Raw genomic sequence first — 27,376 nt, forward strand, 5'->3', positions numbered from 1 at the left:
ATTTAGAACGGAGATGAGGAAACACTTTTTCTCACAGAGAGTGGTGAGTCTGTGGAATTCTCTGCCTCAAAGAGTGGTGGAGGCAGGTTCTCTGGGTGCTTTCAAGAGAGAGCTAGATAGGGCTCTTAAAAATAGCAGAGTCAGGGGATATGGGGAGAAGGCAGGAACGGGGTACTGATTGTGGATGATCAGCCATGATCACATTGAATGGCGGTGCTGGCTCGAAGGGCCGAATGGCCTACTCCTGCACCTATTGTCTATTGTCTATTGATTATGTTGCCTGATAATAGTGGCCTGAAAATAAGGCCTTCTTGATTTTCCATCATAATTTGGGAGAGACATTGCAAAAGTTTCAATCTATTATATAACCAACAGTCTCTGGTAGATTTTTGATACTAATCTAAAAGTAAAATAGGAGACTGGAGACCACGTAACCAAACATGTCCTCGTGTGGGCAATATCATTCCCTAATATAACGTGACTGAAGCTCCAGTGGGTGTTTAATGGAACTACAGACTATTGTGAATCTGCTGCGACTTCAGAAGAGATGGCTGCAATGAAATGAAGAGGAACTTTTGTGATAATTTATGAATAGCTGTGACTTCATTAACATTTTATGGGGTTTAGATAATGAATTGTTTTATAGCTGCAGATCTGGGTCAGAGCAAGTTCATACTTTATAATCGTAAAGTAATTAGAACAATTCTCTTCAGTCAATTTGATATTTTGGTGGAACCTGGCGGCAGCAGCAGCAGCGGCTATAAATTGGATCTTGTTTTACAAAGGGCTGCACTCCTTTGATGATTCATGTCCAATCTTGAAAAAGTACATCATATGTATTGCAAATGTGTGCACACACATTCACACTCACAGACAAAGGCATGCACACACACATCATAAATGCATGCACACAAATACAAACACACATGCAAACACATGCACACACACACACAACATATGCATGCACACCCACAAAATGTCACACACACACACACCAACAGATAGACACATATGCGCACACATACACGCAATGCACAGTTTGTAGTTATATTTTAAATTTCTTTTCAAGTTCTCAACCAAGCATATTTCACTCCAAATTGCTTAACTTAGTGTCTTGGTATTCAGAGGAGTTAAAGCTAATCATGTTTTTTCCCTTTGCAGAGCCAAGCTCTCATTACGTCATTTCTTTGAAGGCCTTTAACAATGTGGGGCAGGGAGTCCCTCTGTATGAGAGCGCGACCACCAGAGCATTGTCAGGTAAGCTCCATTTGCACAGATAAAGAAGATATTATATATTAAAAGAAACTCAAAAGAAGGGTCCCAAGCTGAAATGTCACCTATTCATGTTCTCCAGCGATGCTGTCAGAACTGCTGAGTTCCTCCAGCACTTTGTCTTTTTTTTTGTAAATCAGCATCTGCAGTTCCTTGTGTTTAATGCATTATGTATGATGGTGGTAATGTAAATACAGGTATACAGGTGTATAGGTCTTGTGTTATGCAAAATATATCCTGTTGAAAATTTCCCATGGAAAATTATCCTGAGACACAATGCATTTCATCAAATGTTCATGAAATAATAATAACAATAATAATAATAATAATAATAATAATAATAATAATAATAATAATATCTTTTATTGTCATTGCACGTCAGTGCAACGAGATTTAGTATGCCGCTTCCAACCGATGAAAAAGAAAAGTAAAATAAATAAATAAGCTGCGTGTCGTGAACATCCGAGGGAGACAGTCCAGGGGGGGTGGGGGGCACTCAGCAGGGCCGGTTCAGAGCCGCTATAGCTCTGGGAATAAAGCTGTTTCTGAGTCTGGGGGTTCGGGCGTAGAAGGCCATGTAACGTCTGCCGGAGGGAAGTAGTTCAAACAGTCCGTTACAGGGGTGTGATGAGTCTTTATGGATGCTGACGGCCTTCCTGAGGCACCGTGTGTGGTAGATGCTCTCCAAGGCTGGTAGATGTGTCCCAATAATCCTCTGCGCTCTGTGGACGATGCGCTGAAGAGCTCTCCTCTCTGCCTCCGTGCAGCTGAGATACCACACAGAGATGCCATACGTTAATATGCTCTCTGTGGTGCAGCGGTAGAACGTTGTCAGCAGCTGTTGGGGCAGACCAGTCTTTTTTAATGTCCTCAGGAAGAACAGTCGTTGCTGTGCCTTCTTGACCAGCGCAGCGGTGTTGGTGGACCATGTGAGGTCCTCTGAAATGTGAGTGCCCAGAAACTTAAAGCTGGACACTCTCTCCACACTTTCCCCGTAGATGGAGATTGGGGCGTATTCTCCATTATGGGACGTCCTGAAGTCAATAATCAGCTCCTTGGTCTTGGAGGTGTTTAGTGACAAGTTGTTACGTGCACACCAGTCCGCCAGGTTCTGCACCTCCGCCCTGTATTTTGTTTCATCACCGTTGGTGATCAGCCCAATCACTGTTGTGTCGTCTGCAAACTTGACGATGGTGTAGGTGTCGAATGCAGGAACATAGTCGTGAGTGAAGAGGGAGTAGAGCATGGGGCTTAGTACACAGCCCTGTGGTGTGCCGGTGCTCAGGGTGATAGTGGAGGACAGGTGCGGGCCCAGTCTCACTGCCTGCGGTCGCTCCGTCAGAAAGTTCAGGATCCAATCGCATATCGGCGAGCTGAGGCCTAGCTGGTGGAGTTTGGTGATGAGCTTGGTGAGGATGACCGTATGTTCCATGAACATATATTTTGTCATTGATGTTGGATTTCAATTCTTAGAGTCAGAGTTGTACAGCACAGAAACATGCCCTCTGGTCACTATGTCAATGATGTTTATCTGCAATAAATCCTTGTCCTTTTACACTTTGGTGATTGATATACTTTCCTAAATGTTTTTCATGTCCTGTGAGAATATTTGTCTCCACCAATTGGTAGAGCTGTTGCTCACAGTACCAGAACCCTGGGTTCCATCCTGACCTTGGGTGCTGTCTGTGTGAAGTATGCACATTCTCCCTGTGCTCCGGTTTCCTCTCACATCCCAAAGATGTGCAGGTTTTTAGGTTATTTGACCACTGTAAATTGCCTCTAGTGTGGAGGGAGTGGATGAGAAAGTAAGATAATATAGAACCAGTATCAAGAAGATTCAAGAGAGTTTATTGTCATGTGCCCCAGATCGGACAATGAAATTCTTGCTTCGCTTCAGCACAACAGAATATAGATGAGGTGAACGATGTTCAGTGTGGACTCAGTGGCCCGAAGGGCCTGTTTCCTTGCTGTACCTCTAAATTAATTCCACCACTTCAGGCAGCGCAATGCAGACCACGACCACTCTCTCTGTGACCCCTCAGATCCCCTCTAAACATCTTACCTCTACCTTAAACATATCTCCCATTTTACCATAGGATACAAATTCTTACCATCTCCCTTATCAATCCCTTTCATCTATCTATAAATAATTAAAACTCTGATCTTGTTATCTTCCATGGTTTTTCTAAAACTGTACATGATAGCGCTACGATTTTTTGCCATCTTACTCACCATTCTTCTGTGCTACAAGTGAAATAAGTTTTGTTCCAATCGATAGTATATTTTTAACGTTATTATGGTTCCGAAAACTTAAAAACCACACATTGGCAGATTGGTCTCCTCTCCTGTCAGTCACCACCATGCAGATTGGTCTCCTCTTCTGTCAGTCACCACCATGGCCGGGACAGCGATGCCCCTTCCTGCACCATCGCCGCACTGATTAGCCGCGTCCACTGCCAGACACCGATGGCACCCACCTCGCCCGGCGAGGAAAATAAAGTTGAAGGAGCGGAGTGAGCAGAGTGTGCATCACTAATGCTCCGCCGGGTGGAGAGTGGGTGGGGCTGCATCTGTGGGCGCTAACGATCCAGGGCCTGGGCGCTAACAATCCAGGGCCTGGGCGCTGTGGCTGGCTCTGAGGCCGACGGCTGCAACCTCAAAATCTTGGGGAGGTGAGGAGGGAGAGTGGGGGGATTGAGGGAGAGGAGGGGGTAGGGAAGGAGAGGGGGGAAAGTGGGGGAGGTAAGGAGGAAGAGGAGGGGGGAACAGAGTCAGAGGAGGGAAATGGGGGGAGGTGAGGAGAGATAGTGGGGGGGATAGGGGGAGGTGAGTGGTGGGGGATAGAGAGATAGGAGGGTGGTAGGGAGAGGAGAGGCGTTATGGAGGAAGGGATGGAGAGGTGAGGGAAGGATGGGGGGGAGGAGAGGGAAAAGACGAGGGAGGGTGAATAGGAGGGGGAGGGAATGCTGGGGGATCAGGGGACGCGAGCCATTGGGGGAACGGGTTGTGTAGGGAGAACTGGTTGCATTAGGGGAACGGGTGAGTGGTGGAACACTGTGTTTGGGAGCAGAAGCAACGGGTCCGCACTTAATCTAGTAATTGTATAAAACTCTATCGGATCACCCTCGCAACCTCCTTAAGTACAGGGAAAACGAGCCCAGCCTATCCAGTCTTTCCACATAATTGAAATTATATAATTCAGGCAAAACCTTGATGAATTTCCTCTCAGTGCAAGCACCTCTTTCTGAAGGTCAATTTGTTTGTAGTAAATTTTCTCAAAATGAACTTTATCTTTCTCAACTTCAAAAGATTCAGTTGCATATTCTCAAAGAAAAAAATACATCACTTGAAAAACCAGGAGAAAGAATTATTCAGCCCTGAAGGCATTAAATGACCTCTTCTGATCTGATGACTGGTAAAAGTCATTGGTAATGATCAGCTCAAAGAATATCTCTTGCTATTAATATCGCCAACTTCATCAGTTAAAATTTCAACATGTATTCAACTGAAGCAACACTTATTTGAATAACAATGTAGGTTCAATCGAAATGGAGGAGATGTCATTTGAAAATAAATTACTTTCTCGGATCCTACCATGCATCAGATAAGCATTAGTTTATTGCAAATATAATCACTATGGATAGGAACTGCTCAACCCCTTTGCATTATTCCTCCGCATGGACCTACAGTATCCTTGACACAGTCTCCAATTACTTCTGAGAAAAATTGTGACTCAATATTCCAAGAATTAATCTCTGATAATAGGTGCGAATTAAGGCAGAGAAAAGCACAAAGTACTGGAGTAACTGAACGGGTCAGGCAGCATCACTGGAGGACATGGATAAGTGATGTTTCGGGTAGGGACCCTTCTTTGGACTGATTGTAGTAGGGGAGAAAACCTGGAAAAGAGGTGGGGGTGGGACAAAGGTACACAAAAATGCTGGAGAAACTCAGCGGGTGCAGCAGCATCTATGGAGCGAAGGAAATAAGCATAGTTTCGGGCCGAAACCCTTCTTCAGAGTGGGACAAAGCCAGTCAAACAATGCAAGTGAGGGTATTTTTGATTGGTAGAAGGCTTAAGATAAGGAGAGAAGATTTGAAATGTTAAGTCCTTAATTCCCATCCGTCATTTCCCTTGAGAAGAGGGTGGTGATCATTTCCAGTCCTCATGGGGATGGTATTCCAATGGCAGTCACAGCAATTTGTTGCAATTTCAACTGTTAGTTTTGAGTTTGCCATACGAGGCCTGGAGTTACACATGGGACAGATCTGATTAAGGCAGGTCAGCACCTTCCCCTAAGAACAATAGTGAACCAGACAGGTTGTCTCCAGTCTGGGAATTCCAAGCTCATCATTGCTGAAGTGAATTTAAAAGAGCATTAAATTATCTCTTGTATGTGAAGGTCACAGCGAAAAAACAGAATGAGATAATGTAAAACAATATCCAATAGTTTTAATGTTAGCTTACTTTAATTCAGTTTATTATTGTGTGTGTTTCCAAAAGACCATGGAAGCCTCGTTTCAGAACAAACATGAAAATGGACAGATGGGCTCAGTAGGTCAAAGGCCTGTTTCTGCGCTATATCTCTAAACCAAACTAAACTAAAGATGCTTAAAATTGATCATCAGCAGCATGTTAAAAATGGTAAAAAGCAATCCAAAATAAACTTTTCATTATTTATATTAGCTGTGATATAATACCAGTTTAGTTAATAAACTGAATTTAATTTCAATTTAAACTCCAATCTATTGATCATTAATCTGGACCTTTGGAGCACTTGTCTCATAACTTGACCACTGCACTCTGCTCACACTGTTCTTGGCAGATGTACAGGCCAAGTTCGATCCTGACAAATTTACACTTTCGCCTTTATTGATTAAACTTGGTCTTTGGCCACAATGTAAAATATTCACCAATTGTATGCAATTGAATTAGCTGCTTAATATCCTTGGATATAAAATTATTGACCTCATTCTCATGTAGAACATTGAACAAATAACACTAGCAACCTACAGCTGGTCAGACAGTATCGATGGAAAGTGAAATAAAATTAATGGGGAAAAGATTTAATAGAAATCCGAGTGGTATCCGAGAGAATCTGAGCGGTAACTTTTTCACACAAAGATTGGTGGGTGTATGGAACAAGCTGCCAGAGGAGATAGCTGAGGCTGGGACTATCTCATCGTTTCATGAACAGTTAGACAGGTTCAGGTTTGGAGGGATATGGACCAAGCGCAGGCAGGTGGGTCTAGTGTAGCTGGGGCATTGTTGGCCGGTGTGGGCTGGTTGGGACGAAGGGCCTGTTTCCACATTGTATCACTCTATGACTCTATTGACTAATGAGCTTTCAGAACTGCTTTCTGATAGGATATATTTGTTCAACTTTGGCTGTAAAGAACTGCAATAATATATAGTATTTTAAGAAATCACTGTGCTTGGGAATATCTGAAAAATGTTCAACAAGAGTAAATTTGAGAGTAAGAACATATTCCCATTTATCATGAATAAGACATTATTTTTTTAATTGGATTTCGAGTTTGGAAATTGCTTAGTGACCATTGTTCAATAAAAAACATTTCTCCCCTGATTTATCCTTAATACACAGACACTCATCCCACCACACAAAATAGGTTGGCAAAAATGCTGGAGAAAGTCAGCGGGTGTACAGCATCTATGGAGCCCTTTTTATGAGTGAGAGAGCAGAGTCACGGCATATAGAAGAGACCCTGGTGAGAGCCTCATCTATGGTAGAAGAGGGGATCCAAGCGGATGTTTGGCGAACCCCCGTTCCCTGAAGATGAATGCCGCACCTGGGAAGACGGCTTGGGTCCTTGACTAGAGTCAAGGGGGCAGGTAAAGCGACATCCGGAGAGGGGGTGCAGAAGGGCGGCGTAGGCGGAGGAATTGGGAGTAGGGGATGGAGTCCTTACATGAGGCAGGGTGGGAAGAAGTGTAGTCCAGATAGCACAAAATAGGTCCATCAGCTGATATAAGCCCACGATCAAAAGTTAATTTCCCCTTACTTTTATTTAACCATTCTTATTGTGCTGTGAGCTGATCAGCAGCTCAATGCACAGGGGGCTTGAAATTAAATGAAGTAATCTTCTGACCAGATGCTGTGGTTGCTCCACTGACCTAAGTTCAGTGAGAATGGAGAAATATAAAAGTACTACCTTTCTTGCCAGCAACATTTTGTTGAATCTTTTCCAGTAATTCTTTGCACTTTTCTATCCTTCTGCTTTATATTTTGTTCATTTTCCCAGTCATTAATTTATTTTATTCCCTCCTTATTATTCTACCATTTACTCCGTCAAATGGTTATTTCAATGATTCTGACTCACTGATTTCACTAAGTGTACGAATTATTGAAAATAATTTTCTGGGACTGTGATTTTCCCATTTTACTGACCGCCCTGCATATACTCTTATATCCTTGTCCCTTGTGGTCTTAGAATCGTCTTCACCTAATGCTGGATGTTTTGTGCCCAATACATATTCCTATAGGCCGCGACCCTTCATCTGATGAAGGGTTTCGACCTGAAACATCACCGATTTCTATTTTTTTCTCCAGAGATGCTGCCTGAGCCATTGAGTTAATTCAGCATTTTGTGTCTACCTTCAGTGTAAACCAGCATCTACAGTTCCTTCTCGCACATATTCTTATGGATTTGACTAAGCTGAATTGTTCTATTATTCTTGCAACAGGAATAACAGGAGTTTGTGGAGATATTAATTCCAGACTGATTTTGAGTGTGGCAGTCTTTGATTACTTTGTAGAAGTTGACATTTTAAATGCACACTCAGTGAAAAAATGCAAATGCAATAGTTTCAACAAAAAATAAATAAAAGTGTAATGTTCAGTAGCAGTTGGAATCATATGTTTGGGTTAACAGTTACCTGATTTAACTTTCTCTCAGAAAGTATGTAGATCTCAATCATATCCCCGCAACATTAGACAGGTGTCATTGACATCATTTCAGTAGTATGCAAAATTATTTGTTAGGCTCAGAGAGAGACAGACAACTTTTTGAAGTTAATTAAAGCACCGTGTACTATGACTTCATGTCACACCTTCTCTAAAGTGTTTTGGGCAAATAACAATAATCAGGCAAATAACTGTGACCTCTCGAACTTAATTTAACAAGTTTTGTTCCTCCAGGAAAGAGCTTTCTCTGGGAAGGGGAAACCAAAGTTCAATCCTGTTGAGAATGAAATTGTTATCCTGGGGAAACTGGCAAGAGTGGTGATTTGTTAAAAAGTGACACGGCAAACAAGCCAGACAGTTATTATAGTGTGAGGCTATTTCAGTGTGGTTCACTGCATCAGAAGCCTACTTTCTGAGGTGTTTCTCTGCAATTAAATCAGAATGAACTTCCCAGGAGGGAAAATTCTTAAACCCTTGTCTAAATCATCTCAATTGTTAAAGTTCACATCAGTCAAGCTCAAAGAATAGCCCAGGGTCCGTCGAAGAAAATATAGAACATAAAATATGTCATTGCCAGTAACATTATTTGAGGCTGAAAGCCTGTAATTCACGATTATAAATAAAATGAGAAAATGCTAGGAATACTCAGCAGGTCAGGGAGCACCTGTTGAGAAAGAAACAGAGTTAACATTTCAGTTTCATGGCCTTTCGTTAGAAGTGAGAAAAGTTAGAAGTCAAAATTGTCTTGGGTTGCAGAGAATTGGAAGGGGTGGTGAGAACAGCGTCTGTATAGACCTTGTGGCTGTGAAGCCAACTGCGAGAGGGTGGTATGGGTTGGTTAACTGGAGCTGATCAGACAAGAGGAGATGTAATAGGAGATAAGAGGAGGTAAGAAGGAAGGCAGAGAAGGGGAGAGGGTGAGAGAAATGCCGGAAGTGAGATATAAAGTACTCCACATTCTGTAAACATGTAGTATTTGTCTCTCAGTTCCCCTGTAGTGCCTCCATGTTGTTCCATGCTTTTCCATGTTAAATTATTCTTGGGCTATCTCCCATAGCCCTGCTTTTCCAGTCACAGACTCCTCACAGACCCTGACACTCTGACCCTCAAAAACCTCGATGTCGCTATGCCAACCATAATGTACCTACTCCTGACCATATGCCAGCTGCACAGTCCTCTGGTGGACTCACCCTCTGATCTATCAAATCACGAGATTCTGCAATGCCCCAATGAAGTCAACAAACTTTCAATTTGTTGACTTCATTGGTGCATTGCAGCTGCACAGTCCTCTGGTGGACTCACCCTCTGATCGGGGGCAGCCTAATCTATCAAATCACGAGATTCTGCAATGCCCCAATGAAGTCAACAAACTTTCAATTTGTTGACTTCATTGGGGCATTACAGAATCTCCAAATGATAGCCCTTCTTGCCTCTAGCGTGTCCAAACCCTTAATAATCTTATATGTTTCAATACAATCCCCTCTCATCCTTCTAAATTCCAGAGTGTACAAGCCCAGCCACTCCACTCTATCAACATATGGCAGTCCCGCCATCCCGGGAATTAACCTGGTGAACCTACGTTGCACTCCCTCAATAGCAAGAGAGTCCTTCCACAATGGGGAGACCAAAACTGCACACAATACTCCAGGTGTGGTCTCACTAGGGCCCTGAACAACTGCAGAAATACCTCTTTGCTCCTAACTCCTCGTGTTATGAAGACCAACATGCCATTTGCTTTCTTCACTGGCTGATGTACCTGCATGCTTACTTTCGTTGACTGATGAACAAGGACACCCAGATCCCATTGTACTTCTCCTTTTCCCAACTTGACTCTAAATGTAGATAATAATCTTCCTTCCTGTTTTTGCCACCAAAGTGGATAACCTCACATTTATCCACATTAAACTGCATCTGCCATGCATCTGCCATGCATTTGCCCACTCACCCAACCTGTCCAAGTCACTCTGCATTCTCATAGCATCCTCTTTACAGTTCACACTGCCACCCAGCTTTGTGTCATCTGTAAATTTGCTAATGTTACTTTAAATCCCTTCATCTAAATCATTGATGTATATTGTAAATAGCTGCTGTTCCAGCACAGGGCCTTGTGGTACCCCACTAGTCACTGCCTGCCATTCTGAAAGGGACCCGTTAATCCCTACACTTAGTTTCCTGTATGGCAACCAATTTTCTATCCATTTCACACTAATACCATGTGCTCTAATTTTGCCCTCTAATCTCCTATGTGGGACCTTATCAAATGCTTTCTGAAAGTCCAGGTACACTACATTCACTGGCTCCCCCTTGTCCACTTTCCTAGTTACATCCTCAAATAAATTCCAGAAAATGAGTTGAGCATGATTTCCCCTTCGTAAATCCATGCTGACTCAGACCGATCCTGTCACTGCTATCCAAATATACTGCTATTTCATCTTTTATAATTGACTCCAGCATCGTCCACACCACCGATGTCAGGCTTACTGGTTTATAATTCCCTGTTCCAGCCTAACTATGGGTGCTGACTGTACGGAGTTTGTACGTTCTCCCCGTGACCGTATGGGTTTCATCCAGGTGCTCCGGTTTCCTCCCACACTGTTTCTTTAAACAAAACTAAATTTCCTTACAGGTTGATGGGAACGGAAATTAAAGGCATTTTTCTGTAATTTCTTAAATTTGGGAATTGTATTATTTCTAAATTGCATAATTCTTAGCTTTTATTTTATCTTCTTTGAAATGTCTTTCTGTTCAACTAGTTCTCCAATTACTTATTTCTACGACCCATTTGTACCACACGTAATACCCAAAATGATTCTCACAGTCTCTTCCAGATGCCCTATTAGAGTCTTATCACAGCTCAATTATTGCTTCGGTTCATTCTATATTTTAATATTTTCTTTGTTTTCTGTCCCCCTGAAGCCATATTCAGGAACTCATTCGAAAATTAAGTCTGTGATTCAAAGCCCAAGTGTTCTTTTGCATTTGTGAATCTGTCAAGATCTCTTTTCCCCTTCCATGTTTTCCCACCACTTGTCCTGTCCAGATTCTGTGTTGAACTGGCTTGAAGAATGAAATAAGCACAAAGATCTCAGCCTCAACATGTCTCATTCTTCCTCTGTTGAGCCTAGGCCTTTAGCCCACTTGCCCTATTATCTCCCAAAGTGGTCAACTTGCAATTTTTATTGAGAACGCTCTTGTTATGTATGTCGGGATGTGTTACTATGTTAAAACCATTACATCAGTACAAATTGTCGCAGGATGTCCAGAATGGAGGCGATGGCTGCAACAGGCCTTTGTGGCCAGCTGCAGCTGGGACTGTAAAATGGCACCAAAATGGTGCATCTTGCAAATGGACTCAGTGGGTTGTTCTGTGCATACTGTACTGACCGGGGAGACTGTGCTTATGTACAAGGATAGTCTTGCTGAGCTGTATGCAAAAAATGTATTTCACTGTATCTGGTACACATGACAATAAAGAAACCATTGACCATTGTTGTGCAATGGATGTAAACTGCGGGCCAGCCAAACTACCAGGTCCAATTTTATTCACCTCAGGCAAAGGAAACAAAGCACGGACAAGGTATCAGAACCACAGATAGTCTCAGCATGTTTTAATAAATGATTGTCCAATTACTGGATTATTCACATGTTTGATATCTTGGCTTGCCTGACTGAATTAACAGTATTTTTTTATTTAATTTTCACTTTCATTTCATGTCATTTTTTAATTTTGTATCTTTCACTTCTTGTATATTGCCACTGTTTCCTTTTTCTGCTCCTTAATTTGATGCATGTTTTGTTAACTGTCATGCCCCAGACCCTGTTGATCCCTTAGATGTTGATTTGTTTCATTTGTTTGATGACCTTCCTACCTCAGTCCCCGATACCTCCACCCCCATGCTACCACCTGTAGGTGTTCAAGCCGTGGCAGTCAGTCACGACTCCGTCAGGGTCAGCTGGGCAGATAACTCAGTGCCTAAAAACCAGAAGGGAACACCAGACATCCGCTTTTATACTGTTCGATGGAGAACAAGCTACTCTGCCAATGCCAAGTACAAAGTAAGTGTTAATCCACGTTTTCTTGAATCCTTTTCTTCCTTAAAATTATTTCAAAGAATAGCAATTTCTAATATGAAGTTAAACGTTTTTTTTTTGTTTCTTTGTTGGTTAGTTCATTTTATTTAATTTCTGTTGTTGAAAAGGTGAGCGAAAGAAAGCCATTTTGACATTTTACTAGGTAAATGTACTTCTTTTACAGACATGAGTAATGCACAGCAGGTGATTCCTACATTTGCTTGGTGGTCAATGTTGAAGTAACTGCACTCATCCAGGGAGGCAGCATGACTCACTTGAAAGTTAATCACCTGCACTGTCTGTGGTTCGGCAATTGCTTTTGGTCTAGGTTCAATTGCAGTATAATTGGTTCTGGAATCAATGCAGACCTGGTAATATTGAGCTTCCATGCTCAAATTCCAGTCATGAAGATTTCCCACTTAGGGAATGGGTTGGTCTTTCGTAGCCTGATCTTTTAAGGAGGAAGAATGAACAATCAAATAATTCATGTTCACGTTATAGGAGTAGAATTAGGCCATTCAGCACATCACGTCTACTCTGCGTTCAATCATGGCTGATATCTGCCTCCAAATCCAATTTTCCTGCCTTCTTCCCATAACCCTTGATACCCGTTCTAATCAAGAATTTGTCTATCTCTGCCTTAAAAATATCCTCTGACTTGGCCTCCACAGCCCTCTGTGGCAATGAGTTCCACAGATTACCTACCCTCTGACTAAATAAGTTCCTCCTCACCTTCTTTCTAAAAGAACACCCTTTAATTCTGAGGGAACGACTTCTGCTCCTAGACTCTCCCACCAGTGAAAACATCTTTTCCACATCCAATCCATCCATGCCTTTCATTATGCTGTAAGTTTCAAAAAGGTCCCACCTCAAAGTCAAAGAAAACTTTATTGTCAACCTTCTGAACTCCAGCAAGTAGAGGCCCAGTGCTGCCAAATGCTCATCATATGCTAACCCACTCATTCCTGGTATCATTCTCGTAAACCTCCTCTGGACCCGCTCCAGAGCCAGCACATCCTTCCTCAGATATGGGGCCCAAATGTATTCACATAATGTTCTTCATGGACATTGCTCTTCCTTCCCTCCCCCCCCCCCCCCCCCCCCGAACCCCTGATATTTTGTATGTCACCAAGCTTCAGGCAGAGGAGAAATGCACCTGCATGAGTCTTCCAGCTAGATTCATGTCTTGGGGGTAAACCAAAGGTGAGCTCATAACTCCAGCAAAATTGTGTTTTATCCCACAAAAGAATAAATCTTGACTTTCTCCAGTCTAGCTCATCAGCTCCCCATTAACTGATGGACACAACAAAGCTGCAATTAAAGCTACAGGCCCCCACTTTATATGGGGTTATATTCCAAGAAAAGCATCCATTTAGAGATTTTGGAGCTAATTTTATTCTATATCATAATTTTTTGTGCATTGTCTAGAAAAAACTGAAAGGGCAGACTTGCATTACCCAAGCAGCCATAATGTGGGGTTTGTCTGTATAGAATTACATTTTCTTCAATAGATTCCACCTTCTCTGTTTGCAGTCAGTAACTCACCTCCAGTGTTTGTTGTCTTTTAATTGCAGTCTGTGGAGGCAACAAGTTTGAGTCACACGGTTACAAATCTCAAACCCAACACCATGTATGAGTTCTCCATCATGGTGACCAAAGGACGGAGGTCAAGCACATGGAGTATGACAGCACATGCTACAACATATGAGGCTGGTAAGACTTTGTAAACTGTCTGAACCATGGAAAGCCAGCTGGTCTAATAACCATGCTACATCTTCTTGGCTGAATGAATGGGCAAACCCGTATTCAGGGGTTTACAGTCACGTAGACGTTGATTTTCTGCTTCTTCCAAAATTGTGTAGCATGCTGTGATTGCAAAGTAAAATGTTAGTTACACTTTGCGATAGTGATAGCCAAAAGTGAGTAACTTAAGAGTCATAAGCTTATATAGCACAGAACCAGGCCCTTTGGGCCAGCATGCCTATGCTGAGCCATCAGTACTAATTCCATTTACCAACATTTATCAGCATTTGATTCACATTCTTCTATGTCCAACCATCTTTGGCTGCTTCATCAATGAACTTCAGTCAATCATAAGGTCAGAAGTAGGGATGTTCGATGATGATTGCACAATATTCAGCACTATTTGAATAAGTCCACATCCAAATGCAGCAAGACCTGACATCAGTAGGACCAGCACCTGCATTTTTTTTGTTTCTACATTTTGAGAGCAAGATATTTTATGCAGGCCTGGGCTGACAGATGCTAAGTAACATTCATTTCACACAAGTGCTGCACAATGACTGTATCTGAGAGGAGAAAATCCACCTATCACTCCCTAACATTCAAGGATATTATGAAAATCCTAGGAGTTGTCCTTGACCAGATATTGAACTGGAATAATCATGTACACAATGTGGCTGCAAGACCAGGTCAGAGGCTAAGTATCCTGAGATGAGCAACTCATCTACTTACTCTCGAAGCTCAGTCCACCATCTGCAAGGCTTGATTCTGGACTGTGATCACACAGGCTCCATTTGCCTGGATGAGTGCAACATCAACAAGATCAGCACAATACAGTATAACACAGCCTGCTTGATAACCAGCCACTCACTCCTCCACCAACCCCAATGGCACGACAGGATGCACTGCAAAAATTCACCAAGACTCCTTCGACTGCTCCTTCCAAACTTCCTCGACCAGTTACAAGGACCCATGCAATAAAGACATAGAAACACCGCCACCTGGAATTTTCCCTCCAAACAATGCATCGTCCTGACTTGAAACTTCATCACCAATTCTTCACCATCTCTGGGTGAAGGAATGATGTTATATCCTAGAATCACATTGCTGACAGCATTGTGTGTCTACACACACCTGAAGGACTGGAGCAGTTCAAGAAGGCAACTTGTCACTGCCTAGTAATTAGGGATGGGCTATTAAATGCTGGCTTAGCCTGCGAAGCCCACATCTCTTGAATGAATAAAAACAAATCAAGGTTTCATCCAGGCACTTGAGCACTTACTTCCACCACCCACACAGGCAGCGTGTTATAGAACGCACTTTCTTCAGAGCATCACTGTCCCATTGCTAAGCACAAGAAAGAGTCCAACATCAGAACCGAGGACGTAGGCAGGACGAGCGGGTCTGGGCTATAGGGGTGGATCTCTATTCCTTGGAGCGCAGGAGGATGAGGAGTGCTTATGGAGGTGTATAAAATCATGAGGAATAGATCGGTTAGATGCACAGAATCTCTTGCCCAGAGTTGGGGAATCGAGGACCAGAGGACATAGGTTCAAGGCGAAGGAAAATATTTAATAGGAATCTGAGGGGTAACATTATCACACAAAGGGTGGTGGGTGTATGGAAGAGTTAGTTGAGGCTGGGACTATCTCAACGTTTAAGAAACAGTTAGACAGGTACATGGATAGGACAAGTTTGGAGGGATATGGACCAAGCGCAGGCAGGTGGGACTAGTATAGCTGGGACATGTTGGCTGGTGTGGGCAAGATGGGCTGAATGGCCTGTTTCCACTCTGTATCACTATGACTATGACACTATGACCTATTGGCCAACTTGACGTTGGCGCTGAAAATTAGATGAGAGATGCTACACAGTAAAATAGAACATTTAAAATAAATAAGTAGCAAAATATTAAATATACCAATCAATTTGGCCAAGAAGTGATCCAACAGAGACCTTTACGATTAAATAAGGTTTATGTAGGTTGGACATATTGTTTTTTTAATTCTGGGAACTTAAAGCCATCAGTATAAAATAATCAGCTACTGAATTTATCAGTGAATTTAGAACTAATTTCTTTACTAATTGCGAGAATGTAGGAATCACCCCTGAAAGGAATGCCGGGGACAAGTTAGCTGAGAATTAAATATGTTTGTGAGGGGGAAGTGAGTAGGTTATACAAATATCATTGGGCAAGGAATGATGGAAAGAGTATGACCATATTAACTGAATGGTGGCCGATTAGGAAAAGGGGATATGCAACGAGACCTGGGTGTCATGGTACACCAGTCATTAAAAGTAGGCATGCAGGTGCAGCAGGCAGTGAAGAAAGCGAATGGTATATTAGCATTCTTACAAATAGGATTTGAGTATAGGAGCAGGGAGGTTCTACTGCAGTTGTACAGGGTCTTGGTGAGACCACACCTGGAGTATTGCGTACAGTTTTGGTCTCCTAATCTGAGGAAAGACATTCTTGCCATAGAGGGAGTACAGAGAAGGTTCACCAGACTAATTCCTGGGATGTCAGGACTGGATAGACTGGATAGGCTCGGCTTGTACTCTCTAGAATTTAGAAGATTGAGGGGGGATCTTATAGAAACTTAGAAAATTCTTAAGGGGTTGGACAGGCTAGATGCAGGAAGATTGTTCCTGATGTTGGGGAAGTCCAGAACACAGGGTCACAGTTTAAGGATAAGGGGGAAATATTTTAGGACCGAGATGAGAAAAACATTTTTCACACAGAGAGTGGTGAATCTCTGGAATTCTCTGCCACAGAAGGTAGTCATGGCCAGTTCATTGGCTATATTTAAGAGGGAGTTAGATGTGGCCCTTGTGGCTAAAGGGATCAGGGGGTATGGAGAGAAGGCAGGTACAGGATACTGAGTAGGATGATCAGCCATGATCATATTGAATGGCGGTGCAGGCTCGAAGGGCGGCATGGCCTACTCCTGCACCTATTTTCTATGTTTCTATGCATTGAGTATTAAGGTGAGCCTAGACTCTGCGCAAATGGCTAGTTTCTGTGTTTTATATTCCATATGATTCTACTTACCATTGTTGTGAGGTCAAACTGTCCAAATATATGGTGAAAAAAACTTTGCTGAGGAAGTCGAATATAAACTTGCTGAAAAAATGTTTCCAAAAGCATAGCAAAAAAGGCAAAATACTGAGATAGCAGCTCTGTGAAGGACATGGCACATACACAATGAACGCCTCATGCTGCATGATTCTTTGACATTTTGATGTTTTCTGTGTTGTCCGCCTGCTATACATTATTTTTAGCTGGATTGTGGGCAGTCAACCAGTGTTCAAGTGAACGCAGCAACTGTGCAGGGGTATTGTTGCATGGCTATCTCTCCGTGTTTCATCCAAGGAATTGTTGTTGAGAATGTAAGCCTCCGTAACGGTTGAATTACTGACATCATTGTAGTTAATCCATTCTGTTCCAGATCCATGTGTGAAAACCTTCAACAGAGTTGACAGTCGTGATCTAGAGCTGCAAATGTAATTAGATGATTTACCCGTCCTTATCCTGAGAAGACTGTTCAGATTCAGATTCAATTTTAATTGTTATTGTCAGTGTACAGTACAGAGACAACGAAATGCATTAAACAACGAAATGTTGTTGATACTAATTGTGAAGCAGCTACTGTATAAACTGAAAATAAATGCAGTAACCTATCACAGTTTTGCACCATACAATGACCCCTTGGCGTAAGAGTCTTAGTTACCCACTAAAATAAAATTGCGGAGCCACTGGGGAAATATCTCATTCTTTGACTTTTTTTGACAACTGTACAGTTTGTACAACTATCTGCATCTTGGCCCAATTTGTTAGAGCTCCACACTGCTTCTGCATTGTACTCTTAGGCTGTCAACAGAGGCATAAGTAAAATCACTTTGAAGAATGATGACAACATTTTGGTGTTTCTGCCTGGACCCATGCCAATTTTGAGCAAATTTGTTTCAGCTCAAGATTATGTCAGTGAACAGATTATTCAAACAATCCAGTTGATGCAGGGGAATGCTTCAGTCGCTGAGCAAAGGTTCACTTTGTAGTGAACAAAACTTGGCCATTATTAAGAAGGTACCCATTGCCAGGATCTAAATGGAGTATGGTGTACCCACAGATTAAGATTTGGAAGTGTTCTGCTTAGATTCATGACTCATTTCACTTGGACTTGCCAGTATCGTCATCAATTTTCAGCATTAACCATAATTAATATAACACTGCTTTCTCTTTCCTCCCCTCTACTCTGCACTTGGATAATAGCTCCTACCTCAGCCCCAAAGGACCTGACTGTTATTAGCAGAGAAGGAAAGCCTCGAGCCATCATCATTAGCTGGCAACCCCCCTTGGAAGCCAATGGAAAAATTACAGGTAAATGGCAACTTCATTTCTAAGAAATCTTTCACGATACAATTCAGGTGCACAATCCAATTCCCATTACCCTAAAATTATGTAAGGCAATTAGCAACCGAATCATACCTATTCCCATTTATTCTCATTGTTAATAAAAATCATATTTAATGATTAAATTAAAATTCTGTTTTTTTTAAATATTGTTTTCAGTATTGCTCGATTTTTCAGGTTGAACTATCCCTGAAAATTCAAATGTTGCTCTCCTCACCGATGGGTCTTTTGCTTAGTGAATCAGAACTGATTTCCCCTGGAATTAAATAAATTAAAATTGATAAGCATTTTACTACGTCCGGTCTCATGTAATGGTTAAATGCTGCTTCTTAATTTATCTTCCCAATTCACTGGTTCACTTTCCAAAGCTGTTGACATATGGGGAAGAGATATTTGTTTAGGTTTCTCTTTAATCCTGAAATAAGATCATACTAGAAGCTCAAGGATCACCCCCAAATAGAGACCTAGGCCAAACAACAAGTTCAAAACAGGTTGTTCCTTGAGAAGGTACACAAAATTGCTGGAGAAACTCAGCGGGTGCAGCAGCATCTATGGAGCGAAGGAAATAGGCGACGTTTCGGGCCGAAACCCTTCTTCAGACTGACCTTGAGAACACTTGGACGAGCACCAAATTGGACTGGCAAGATGGTTAACACAGCTCAATACAGCTGGACGGGGAGAAGAGGAGGTCTCAAACCCGAATCAGTAATCCAAATTTATCCTATGGACCTGGAAGGAGAATTCCTGCTTTCTTGAATCAATGTAATAGTCCTCAGTTTAAAGGATTATGTTAACCATTTTGCGACAGGATGCTGATCAAAGACATACAGGTTTGTAGGTTAATTGGCTTTGGTAAAAACATTGGAAATTGTCCCAAGTGTGTAGGATAGTGCTAGTGTACGGGGATCGCTGGTTAGCACGGACTCGGTGGGCTGAAGGGTCTGTTTCCACGCTGCATCTCTAAAGTAAATGAAGCCATTGATTAGACTGCAATGGGAACCACAGTATTTCTGATTAAGTTCCTCCGGCAAATGCAGAACACCATTTGGTTGACTTAACACCAGTATTACATGGTTACCTAGAAAATTAAATATTGTTTGAGATGTTTTTCAGGTTGAGCATGGTCTAACAAAATTGAATATTCTTCGTTCTGTTATTCAATCATAAGAATACTCAAATGGTGCCTAGTTTCTACCCAAGTCTGAGAGTGTGCCCAGCATACGTAGGTTTTTCAGAATGGTAACTGAAAATAAGGGGCAGTACAGACAATAGTTTGATGCCTGCTGTTTAAGGTTCCACAAGAGTTTTACAGAATATAAAGGGAACCAAAAGATAGATGGTGAATAACTATTTTAGCTGCTTTCAGAATTTAAGTACAGAGACTACTGCCCAAAAATAAGACGTGAAGGTACAAAGCATTTCAAATTTTCAGATCAGTAGCAGAAATTTGGAAGTCACCTCCACAGACAGGTCAATTGTCAGAATTAAATCTGGCTTGATAATTTTTTTTGCGAACCTTAGGAATTGAGGAGGAATCCAAACACATGGAGTTAAGTCGCAGGAGACACAAGAAAATACAGATGCTGGATCCTTGTGTAGAAGTGCTGGAGTATCTCAGTGGGTCAGGCAGCATCTCTGGAAGACATGGATAGGTGATGTTTTGGGTTGGGATCCTTCTTCAGACTTCAGGTAGTAGGAGCGAGAGAGCTGGTGGCACGACAAAGACTGGCAAGTGATTGGTGGAATATGTTTGGCCAATGGGTGGACAAGGGCTATAGAGGTGGACAAGGGACTGTCCAGTGACCTTTTCTAATTTGTCAGTGCCAGAAACGTGCTGTCTCTTATGTACCGCCGAGGCGAGGCCTGTTGTGTGATTTTATCCGATTGCATGCAAAACAAAGCATTGCACTGTATCTAGGTACATGTGACAATAAAGAGTCATTGAATCATTGAGATGCCAAGGATACACAAGGGTGACAAAAGATAATTAGCAAGAGAAAAGAAGACAGAAAAGAAACAGAAAAGCAGAAAGCTGTCAGGTTAGGAAAGAAGACGAGTGAAAAATAAAGCCGGAGGGAGGGATATAGGTAGAAAGGGATGGGTAGAAGCGAAAAAGTGGTCAGGATAGTGAGAGAAATGGATGTGCACTGGGGAAAGAGAGGGGAGAAGAAAAGTGGAGCACGAACTAAAATTGGAAAATTCAATGTTCATTCCGTAGGGTTGAAAGCTACCCTTACGGAATATGAAATATTGTTCCTCCAGTTTGCATGTAGCCTCACTCTGGCAACAGAGGAGGCCCAGGACAGAAAGGCTGGTATGGGAAATGGACGGGTAGTTTAATATGGATGATCCAGCAGGCCTTGGTCTCACTCATGTACAGGAGGCCACATGGAGAACACCGAATGCAATAGATGAGGTTAGAGGAGGAGCATGTGAGCCGCTTCCTCACTTAGAAGAACTGCTGGAGTCCTTGGGTGGAGATGAGGGAGGATGTGTTGGTACAAGTGTTACATCTCCTGTGGTTTTAGGGGGAAAGTACTTGGGTAGGGGGTGGTTTGGAGGGGAAAGGATGAGCAAACCAAAGAGTTGCAGACAAAGTTCCCGGGCTTTGTCCTGCCCAAACCTCTTTTCCAGCTTTCTTCTCCCAATCAATCTGAAGATGGATCCCAACTTGAACCATCACCAACCCATGTCCCCCAGAGATGGTGCCTGATCCATTGAGTTACTCCAGCACTTTGAGTTAAGTCTCAGATCCAACTCATGGATTAAATAACATAATCCAATTACAAGGTCTTCACTGCACAGTTTGAAACATAGTTATTTTTACACTTGCTTGAAGTTTGAAGTTATGCATTTTAATTTTCTGAAAGGGGAGAAGTCAGACACTATGGAGTACTAAAGGGTTTTAAGGGTTCAATATGAAAATCATTAAAAATCAGCGGGCAGGTACAGAAACCAATTAAAAACACTAATGATATTCTGGAGTTCACGTGCAGCCTTGCCAGAGTTCACCAGAATAATGTCAATGTAACAAAAAAATCTTAAAATACGTTGAACAGGCTAGACTTTTATTCCATTGAGTTAGAAGTTTAAAGGATAAAGTGACTGATTTGTTTAACATGATTAAAGGAGCTGATAAGATGGAGAAATATCATTTCCTGTGCTGAGGGAGATCAAATAAAATAATTATATTCTTTAAATGAGAGCTGGGCTGTTCAGAGGTGATGTCAGGAAACAATCTTTCATACAGGAAATAGTGGAAATCTGAAATTAGAGACATAGTCATAGAATCATACGGCATGGAAACAGGCCCTTCGGCCCAACTTACCCATTCTGACCAAGATGTCCCTTCGACACTAGTCCCACCTGCCTGTATTTGGCCCAATATCCCTCTAAACCTTTCCTATCCATGTACCTGTCCAAATGTCCTTTAAATGTGGTGTTAGTACCTGCCTCACATATCTCCTCTGGCAGCTCATTCCATATACCCACCACCCAAAAGGTCATAAAGGCTTGGTAAACTGACCATTTCAAGCCCAAAACTGAACAAATTATCCGAGTAATAATGGACATAACTGAAGAAGTAGAGTATTTAGAGTTTTAGCTTAGTTTAGTGTTGTAGTTTAGAGCGTGAAAACAGGCCCTTCGGCCCACTGAGTCCATGCCAGCCAACAATCACCCCGTACACTAGTTCTATCCTATACACTAGTGACAATTTACGGCAAGCTACTGACAACCGGCTACCCATTAGGACGTCCACCTATGACCACACCTACATACCAACCTACCACCACACAGGCGACAACCTACTGCAACCAAAGTCAACCTACGTCCACCCACGACAAGCTACGACAAGCAACGACCCTGTCAGCGACAACTGAAGACAATTCAGTCGCTAGTCTGTCGCTGGTTGGCGTAGGTTGACGTAGGAAGTCGCCAATGGAATTCACCGAAGTCAGCACCCGGCAACAACCACCATCACCTGCCAACAACCTGCGATATCCTGGCGACAACCTACAACAGTACCTACAACAGGAGAAGACAATCTACGTCAAGCCCAAAGTCGCCAACCGGAAAAAAGTTACGGTTCTTTAGGCAACTTGAAGAGACTACTCTCGACCATACAGGCGTCACACCGCGACCATGTGGCCACAGCCTAGTCGCCTGTAGTCTCCGAAAAAATTGGGCAGCGACTCTATCGCTGCACCACCGTGCTGCCCAAGCAGATCATCACGCCTTCATAGGCAATCCTTCAGGATTGAGGACTGCTTGCTTCCACTCTGGTTCAGTGGATTCGGAGCTGGCTGGATTCTAAGGCCACCATGCTACGAATCATAGAGTCATAGAGTGATACAGTGTGGAAACCAGGCCCTTCAGCCCAACTTGCCCACACCGGCCAAACATGTCCCAACTACACCTGTCCCGCCAGCCTGCTCTTGGTCCATATCACTCCAAACTTGTCCTATCCATGTAGCTGTCTAACTGTTTCTTAAATGTTGGGATAGTCCCAGCGTCAACTACCTCCTCTGGCAGCTTGTTCCATACACCCATTGTGTGAAAAAGTTACCCCTCAGACTCCTATTAAATCTTTTCCCCTTCACCTTGAACCTATGTCCTCTGGTCCTCGATTCCCCTACTCTGGGCAAGCGATTGTGTGCATCTACCCGATCTATTCCTCTCATGATTTTATACATTCATTTCTAGATTACTCGATGGCAAACTAAGGAGAGATGCTTGATCTTGAAATGCCCTCTTATGTTTCATTTCAGGAAAACATATTTCAGAGAATCATTCACATGTTACAGCATAGATGCACTGAACGATCTTGGGGTAACAAAAAGCTTTTTTGTGGCAATAAACCAAACTGAAACTGAACTGAAGTTGTTTAAGTCCATAACTCCTTGAAAATGGCAACAAGAGTCAAGAGTCAAGAGAGTTTTATTGTCATGTGTCCCACATAGGACAATAAAATTCTTACTTGCTACAGCACAACAGAATATGTAAACATAATACAAGAACGGAAGATAAAAATTTGGTGTGTCTATAGACCATAGACCATATATACACAATAAATAAACAGATATAGTGCAATAATAATAATAGACTGTTATTGTTCAGAGTTTAATTGATGTTGTAATTAATAGTCTGATGGCTGTGGGGAAGAATCTGTTCCTGAACTTGGATCTTACAGATTTCAGGTTCCTGTGCCTACTTCCCGATGGCAACGGTAAAATGAGTGTGTGACCAAATCCTGAGGAATTAATGTGTGACCAGGATGGTGTGGGTCTTTGGTGATGGCAATACACAAATAGATTGGGTGGTAACAAAGGCATATGATATGGGGCATTGTTTCATTGTTTGGGGCATTGAGTAGAATAGATAGGAATGTGCCCTTCGGGCCCACCATGTTTGTGCCAAACATGAAGCTAATTAAACTGATTTCATCTACCTGTACACGATCCATAACCCTTTAGTCTCTGCACACCCATGTGCTTATTGAAAATCCTCTCCTCTCTTCTATATGCTTCCACCACCACCCTTGGCAGTATGTTCCAGGCTCATACAACTCTCTGTGTAAAAAAACTTACGCCATACATCTCCATTAAACCTTCTCCCTCTCAGCTTGTAGGTGTGCCCTGCAGTGTTGGACATTTCCACCTTGGGGTAAAGGTTCTGACTGTCTATCCTATCTATGTATCTCATAATTTTATATACTTCTGTCAAGTCTCCCCTCAACCAACAACCTAAGAGTCAGGAAGTTATGCTGTAGCTTTATCCGACTCTAATTAAGTCGCATTTGGAGTCTTGCCAACAGTTCTGATTGCCCTATTATGGGAAAGGATGTGGAGGCTTTGGAAAGGGTGCAGAGGAGGGTTACCAGAGTGTTGCCCGGATCAGAGGGTATGCCCTACAGGACAGATTTGGATTGTTTTCTCTGGGATGCCAGAGGCTCAGGCGAGACCTGATAAAAGTATAGAATTTCTACTGATGATTGTATAGAGGACCTGTCCCACTGTACAAGGTAATTCAAGAGCTCTCCCAAGTTTAAAAAAAAATCAAGCTCGTAGCAAGCACGTAGGATGAATGTAGCGGATACGTCGGAGCTCGGGACGTCTCTTAGCGGCTCGTAACGCTCAGAGCAGGTACTCGGGAAACGCAGTAAGCTCGGAAAGACTCGTGAAGTTTTTTCAACATGTTGAAAAATGTCCACGAGAGCTCCGAGTACCTACGAGCAGCTGTTACCATAATTCTCCGAGTTTCAAGCAGGGGAAACTCGGGTGAACACTTGAATTAGCTCGTACAGTGGGACAGCCCCATTACTGTACAGACCACTGTATTGTCAAATCTCAATGATCAGGGTACAATCATTAATCCTCTGGTGTGGCTATCACTACACATCAACATGTGGCGCACTGGTTAACAGAGTGAGTGATAGTCAGCCAAAGATAAATAGTTCAATGATATTTGAAGGCTGTAAAATGGAACTGACAGGTATAAACTGCTTAGGTTGTATTCTCGTGTTATGCAATGCCATTTAAAGTCTTTGTTTGACATTATTGTGACTTTAAAAATTGCCTCTGGCTTTCTCTCCACTTACTGGGTAATGGCTTCAAGGATGGACTTCTTATACCTTGTCATGTAGCCATTATTCACATATGATCATAGGTGATAAGAGAGGCGTATTATCACAGCTTTGGTTTGAGACTGTCAAATAATCCAGCCTTCACATGAAGTCTACAAAAAAACACACTCCAATGGAAATCACCAGACAATGACCTGAACAGTATTTTACTTCTCTCCAGTTCAGGAGTGTAAAGGTCTATTGTAATACATCCATTAGATCTGTAATTCATCATAAACTAAATATGTAATCTCCTATAATGATCAGAAACACTTCACTTCCACTAAAACAAAGACTTGAATCAAAGATAAGCACAAAATGCTGAAGTAACTCAGCGTGCCAGGCGGCATATCTACAGTTTGAAGAAGGGTCTCGACCTGAAACATCACCTATTCCTCACCAGAGATACTGAGTTACTCCAGCATTTTGTGTCTATCTTTGATTTAAACCAGCACCTGCAGTTCTTTCCTACACACAAAGACTTGAATCATCCTGATATGTTGTCGTTAACTCCCAAATGCCTATTATTTTCCATTAATTTTCAATAAGGGCATTCTGGACCTCATTTATTAATTCCCCTTCACATTGGACTCGTCTACTCCTTTAATCCCCTCTAGTCTGTATCGACTATTTATGTTATTTGGTATTTCAGCTCCGGGGTCCTCTGCAGTGCCTCGCTGTCTATTAGTCTATCATTGTACTCGCTAGAATTTAGAAGATTGTGGGGAAATCTTATAGAAACTTACAAACTTCTTAAGCGGTTCGACAGACTAGATGCAGGAAGATTGTTCCCGATGTTGGGAAGTCCAGAACAAGGGGTCACAGTTTAAGGATAAGGGGGAAATCTTGTAGGACCGAGATGAGAAAAACATTTTTCACACACAGGGTGCAGAGGAGGGTTACCAGAGTGTTGCCCGGATCAGAGGGTATGCCCTACAGGACAGATTTGGATTGTTTTCTCTGGGATGCCAGAGGCTCAGGCGAGACCTGATAAAAGTATAGAATTTCTACTGATGATTGTATAGAGGACCTGTCCCACTGTACAAGGTAATTCAAGAGCTCTCCCAAGTTTAAAAAAAAATCAAGCTCGTAGCAAGCACGTAGAATGAATGTAGCGGATACGTCGGAGCTCGGGACGTCTCTTAGCGGCTCGTAACGCTCAGAGCAGGTACTCGGGAAACGCAGTAAGCTCGGAAAGACTCGTGAAGTTTTTTCAACATGTTGAAAAATGTCCACGAGAGCTCCGAGTACCTACGAGCAGCTGTTACCATAATTCTCCGAGTTTCAAGCAGGGGAAACTCGGGTGAACACTTGAATTAGCTCGTACAGTGGGACAGCCCCATTACTGTACAGACCACTGTATTGTCAAATCTCAATGATCAGGGTACAATCATTAATCCTCTGGTGTGGCTATCACTACACATCAACATGTGGCGCACTGGTTAACAGAGTGAGTGATAGTCAGCCAAAGATAAATAGTTCAATGATATTTGAAGGCTGTAAAATGGAACTGACAGGTATAAACTGCTTAGGTTGTATTCTCGTGTTATGCAATGCCATTTAAAGTCTTTGTTTGACATTATTGTGACTTTAAAAATTGCCTCTGGCTTTCTCTCCACTTACTGGGTAATGGCTTCAAGGATGGACTTCTTATACCTTGTCATGTAGCCATTATTCACATATGATCATAGGTGATAAGAGAGGCGTATTATCACAGCTTTGGTTTGAGACTGTCAAATAATCCAGCCTTCACATGAAGTCTACAAAAAAACACACTCCAATGGAAATCACCAGACAATGACCTGAACAGTATTTTACTTCTCTCCAGTTCAGGAGTGTAAAGGTCTATTGTAATACATCCATTAGATCTGTAATTCATCATAAACTAAATATGTAATCTCCTATAATGATCAGAAACACTTCACTTCCACTAAAACAAAGACTTGAATCAAAGATAAGCACAAAATGCTGAAGTAACTCAGCGTGCCAGGCGGCATATCTACAGTTTGAAGAAGGGTCTCGACCTGAAACATCACCTATTCCTCACCAGAGATACTGAGTTACTCCAGCATTTTGTGTCTATCTTTGATTTAAACCAGCACCTGCAGTTCTTTCCTACACACAAAGACTTGAATCATCCTGATATGTTGTCGTTAACTCCCAAATGCCTATTATTTTCCATTAATTTTCAATAAGGGCATTCTGGACCTCATTTATTAATTCCCCTTCACATTGGACTCGTCTACTCCTTTAATCCCCTCTAGTCTGTATCGACTATTTATGTTATTTGGTATTTCAGCTCCGGGGTCCTCTGCAGTGCCTCGCTGT

At 42.3% G+C, this 27,376-nt stretch overlaps 1 protein-coding gene across 1 annotated transcript in view; it reads left to right on the forward strand.

The window, feature by feature from the left end:
* dcc (DCC netrin 1 receptor) overlaps positions 1-27,376 on the forward strand; it is a 1,174,821-nt gene that overhangs the window by 1,048,287 nt on the left and 99,158 nt on the right. Inside the window, 4 exon segments of the mRNA XM_055661435.1 lie at positions 1,162-1,257; positions 12,013-12,254; positions 13,844-13,982; positions 18,286-18,393. Coding sequence (XP_055517410.1) covers positions 1,162-1,257; positions 12,013-12,254; positions 13,844-13,982; positions 18,286-18,393 — 585 coding nt within the window.

Source organism: Leucoraja erinacea, chromosome 1 (assembly GCF_028641065.1).
Source record: "Leucoraja erinacea ecotype New England chromosome 1, Leri_hhj_1, whole genome shotgun sequence".
In the NCBI taxonomy this organism is placed as follows: Eukaryota; Metazoa; Chordata; class Chondrichthyes; order Rajiformes; family Rajidae; genus Leucoraja; species Leucoraja erinaceus.